A 3,956-nucleotide genomic window follows, 5' to 3' on the forward strand; every position below is an offset into this window, starting at 1 on the left:
ATATATAATATATAATATATATATATATATATATATATATATATATATATATATATATATATATATATATATATATATATATATATATATATATATATATATATAGATATAGATAGGAATAAAAATATATAGTAGTAAATGAGATATCATGTTTATAACAATTCTTGACCGCATTCGTACTCTATCCTTGCTACTACACTTACCAGACGGTGAGATACTTATCACATCCCACTGCGAAAGGACGGCTTTGCGGCACATGGCTCTCCCGAGGAATCCGGTACCCCCAACCTGAGCAGTGCAAATAGTTCCATAGGAAGTATGAACATCAGAACAAATATTTAATGCATAGTGAAGTTTTTATATTTCCAATATGATTTTATGAAAACGTATTGTTATCATGGCAAGGCTAAGCTGTGGTTCAAATGGAACAGTTTAAATTCAATGTACTTACTATAAGGACACGCCGAGACATCAGGTAAAGTTAATTAGCCCACCTAGACGCAATTTCTATGCAGCGGAACGGCACTGAAAATTTTGGTTATGCTATGATCGAACAATATAGTATCTACAGAGAAGAGCGCTGTGATCTAAATATTTCATATGCATGTGTAGTTAATCACTCATATTTACTACAGTGATAATATATAATACACCACATACATCATATCCATATATATTTATTAATACATATAGGAAGGACCGATAAGAAATGCATTTATGCATATTACCAGACACCTAATAAAAAGCAATAAAAATAAAAAGAGTATTCATGACGTACTTCATGACGTCATTTAAAATCTATTTGTTCTTTGAGTAAAATTGGGTGTGTGCCCATACGGCATGCATAAACCATAGGGTCCAGAGCCCCCGCCCAGCGCCCATTGCCGCGGCCTAAATTTATTTAACGCGTAATGTATGCATTATTTATTCAGAGGCTATATGAACATAAACTCACATAAATGTGTATACTTATGTTGTTTAGACTGCATATATATACATGCATATAGTGGATAGCATGCAGCGCACACATACAGGAAAACATAAGTTGAAGAGATGATGCGGCGAGCGTTTAGCCTTGCTTTGGAGAGGCAATCGGGAGTGAACATTGGTGGGGGGCTGTTTGCGAGAAGTCCGGTAAACATACAGATAAATTTAAACAATAGGTTACATCGACATGTAGCTATTAAATTCGAGCGAAGGTGTTCATCGCAACAGGCAAGTCATATGGCAAATGCGAGTCATAATACGAAAGAGAAGAGTCAAACAACACAGCATAGCCATACAACACAGAAAAGTCATACTTCGGAACAGAAAAATTATATATCGAAGCAGGAAAGTGCTGCTATGAAAAAAAGAGACCCTTCAGTGTGGCTCAATCGTATCTTAGAACAGCAAAACGTACAGAAGGTACGCAAAGTGGATAAAACATTCAGCCAGCTTGAAAATCATCCAGCCTATAGCAAGAGGCTCCTCCGACACTTGCAAGTATTGAATTATCCGCAAGCCGACACCTACTACACGCACGTAATAAAAGCGCATGCAATCGCGGGATTAACTCGTGATGCGTTGGCTCTGGTTGATGAGATGCAGGAGAGAGGCACACAGCCTACTTCAAGAACATATTGGGCTATAACGGTCGGTCTGGCACATAGTAGTGAGGATATACTTACTATAGCGCAAGACCTGGAAACACGTATGATAGACATAGGTTACCAGCCTACAGCGCGTTTCTACCAAACACTTGTGAACACCTTCATAAAGAAGCGCATGTCGCGGGATGCTATCACTCTTCTACATCGTATGCAATGGTCAGGTCTTAACGATGCCGAAGTTAAAGATATGATGTATAGAGCCTATCACGGAATTCTCATAGATACCTTCGGCTCACTTGCCATGTCAAAGTTGGACAGTGAAGACCTGATGGGTGCAAATGTGGCTACACGATATATCACAGTGTTGGATGAGATGGTCGAGACAGGGCTTGCTCCTACTGTGGCCACTTATACTGTGATATTCAACGAGTTGTTCTACTTACGGGGAGATAGAGTGCAGGCTACGAAGCTGGTAGAAGACCATATGTATGGCGCACAGACAATAACACCCGACAAAAAGTGCTACGACAATTTGATTCGCCTGTACGACCGATCACTCGAATGGCAGAGGTGTTTGCGGGTGCTACGAAGCGCACAGCAGGACGGACACCATATGGAAAGGTGGCATTATAACGCAGTTATATCCACGCTGAGAAAGACGGGAGATATAGAATGTGTCACGAAGCTTCTCCATGAGATGAAGGTGTATGGCTTGACGCCCTCTACACTCACCTACACACTCGCTGTCGGAGTACATCATGTACATAAGGAATGGGAAGCTGCCTTAGAGCTTTGTAACAAAGTAACCGACCCCGACGCGCTACTCTACAACCGAACTATGGGTGTGTGCTGTGCAGCCGGACAGCTTGACGCAACGCTGCAATTGTATGCTGAGATGCAGAAAAAGGGTTTGAAACCTGATCATCGCACGTACCGTAATCTGTTGTGGCTGTATGGGGGCAAAGGCATGTATGTAGAAGCCCGGGAGATATTCGAGGTCTACAAGAAGTATGATGCACGTGCTGGCAAGGATGTATGTGATACCTCGCGGTATCACCATCTAGATCGCCGAGATTTCCGGAGTTTGATGCTCGCGTACTCAAATGGCGGTGCGTATGACCAGGCCATTGGCGTCTTCCGGGAGATACGAACAGCGGGTCTCGCTCCCGGCACCAGTGAGTATTCTGACGTTATCCGTGTGTGCAGTAAGGCGGGGAAGTGGCAATTGGGAATGGAGTTTATGAGAGAGCTGTCTCGATTAGGCGTGCGATACGTGGGTGAGGAAGGCACGACGCTGGAGGAAGTCCGTATCCAGCGGGAAACGCTGAAGCAAGAGAGGACCATACATTTGGGGAATGTCACGTACATGCGTATGTTTGAGGAGAACGGGCTAGAACGAGCTTCTGATCAGATGTACGGACATCTCACTGGGCGCGGGAAGGCGTACTGGGAAATGTGGTCTGCGATGCACAACACCGGTGTGCTGGACGTACACGAGCATACGCTACACATGGTACCCGTGCTGGTGAAGAGATGGCTCAGCGTGCTCAAAGATCAGTACGCAACCGGCTCGAGCGATCCGTACGCACAGGCACAGCACAGTGGAGAGACTGGGAGAAATACGGGTCTACTGAGAATGCCTCCATTCTTCGCTTTCGCCGCGGGGCTGGGCATAGGTTCTGCAGTGGAGGGTGCAGTTTTGGGCCCTCACTTGGAGGCAGAGCTTCTAAAGCAAGACCCACCTATCCATTGCGTGGCGCATCGGCTGGGAGAGGTTGTTCCTGAGTCAACGGATGTGCAACGATGGCTGGATTGTAATCAGTAGGTGCATCTCAGCTATATACATTCGCGAATAGACATTCCACAAACGCTCTTGGCATCTGATGTCTTGACCTGGCATGTTTTCCAATAGACTATCCTCGGACGAAGAGTTCAATGTATGTCCGACAATCCAAAACAGCAAGCGCTGTATCAATTGCGCAGTTTCATTCTGAGTGCGGATTCTGATTGAAAATTTAGGGATATCGCGGATTACAAGAGAAACCTACATGGCTTTTGACATGGATGAGCTATAGTCATATAGATTTACTGCAATTACTTGTCTTGTAGTCACTGTCCGGCTGTGCCACAACTTCGCTTCAGAAGTTTCGAATTGGTGTACGAAGAACAATACCAAATGAAGCAGCCGTCTGTACTTGTATTCGATCGCATGGGTATAACACCGCAAGCTTTCACCAATGATATCGAACATCCCACGCGTCATCGAAAGAAATAAGATACCAGATACCAAACTTGAACTGCCAATATATATATAACATCAGATGGATAGTATATTGTGAGATGCACTCTGTATATATATATATA

The 3,956-nt window shown here is 43.8% G+C and overlaps 2 protein-coding genes across 2 annotated transcripts in view; one reads left to right on the plus strand and one right to left on the minus strand.

The window, feature by feature from the left end:
* SARC_02146 (hypothetical protein) overlaps positions 1 to 622 on the minus strand; it is a 1,773-nt gene extending 1,151 nt beyond the window's left edge. Inside the window, exons 1-2 of the mRNA XM_014304124.1 lie at positions 452 to 622; positions 204 to 288 (exon numbers count right to left, since the gene is read on the minus strand). Of these exons, the coding sequence (XP_014159599.1) occupies positions 204 to 288; positions 452 to 472 (106 nt within the window). The 5' untranslated portion in view covers positions 473 to 622. The remainder of the gene's footprint in view (positions 1 to 203; positions 289 to 451) is intronic.
* A 322-nt stretch (positions 623 to 944) lies between these two features.
* On the plus strand, positions 945 to 3,915 carry SARC_02147 (hypothetical protein). The gene has a single exon (XM_014304125.1). The coding sequence runs from the start codon at positions 1,054 to 1,056 to the stop codon at positions 3,415 to 3,417; it is 2,364 nt and encodes a 787-aa protein (XP_014159600.1). The 5' UTR covers positions 945 to 1,053; the 3' UTR covers positions 3,418 to 3,915.
* Positions 3,916 to 3,956: the final 41 nt, after the last annotated feature.

This window comes from Sphaeroforma arctica (genome assembly GCF_001186125.1).
Source record: "Sphaeroforma arctica JP610 unplaced genomic scaffold supercont1.93, whole genome shotgun sequence".
Classification (NCBI taxonomy): Eukaryota; class Ichthyosporea; order Ichthyophonida; genus Sphaeroforma; species Sphaeroforma arctica.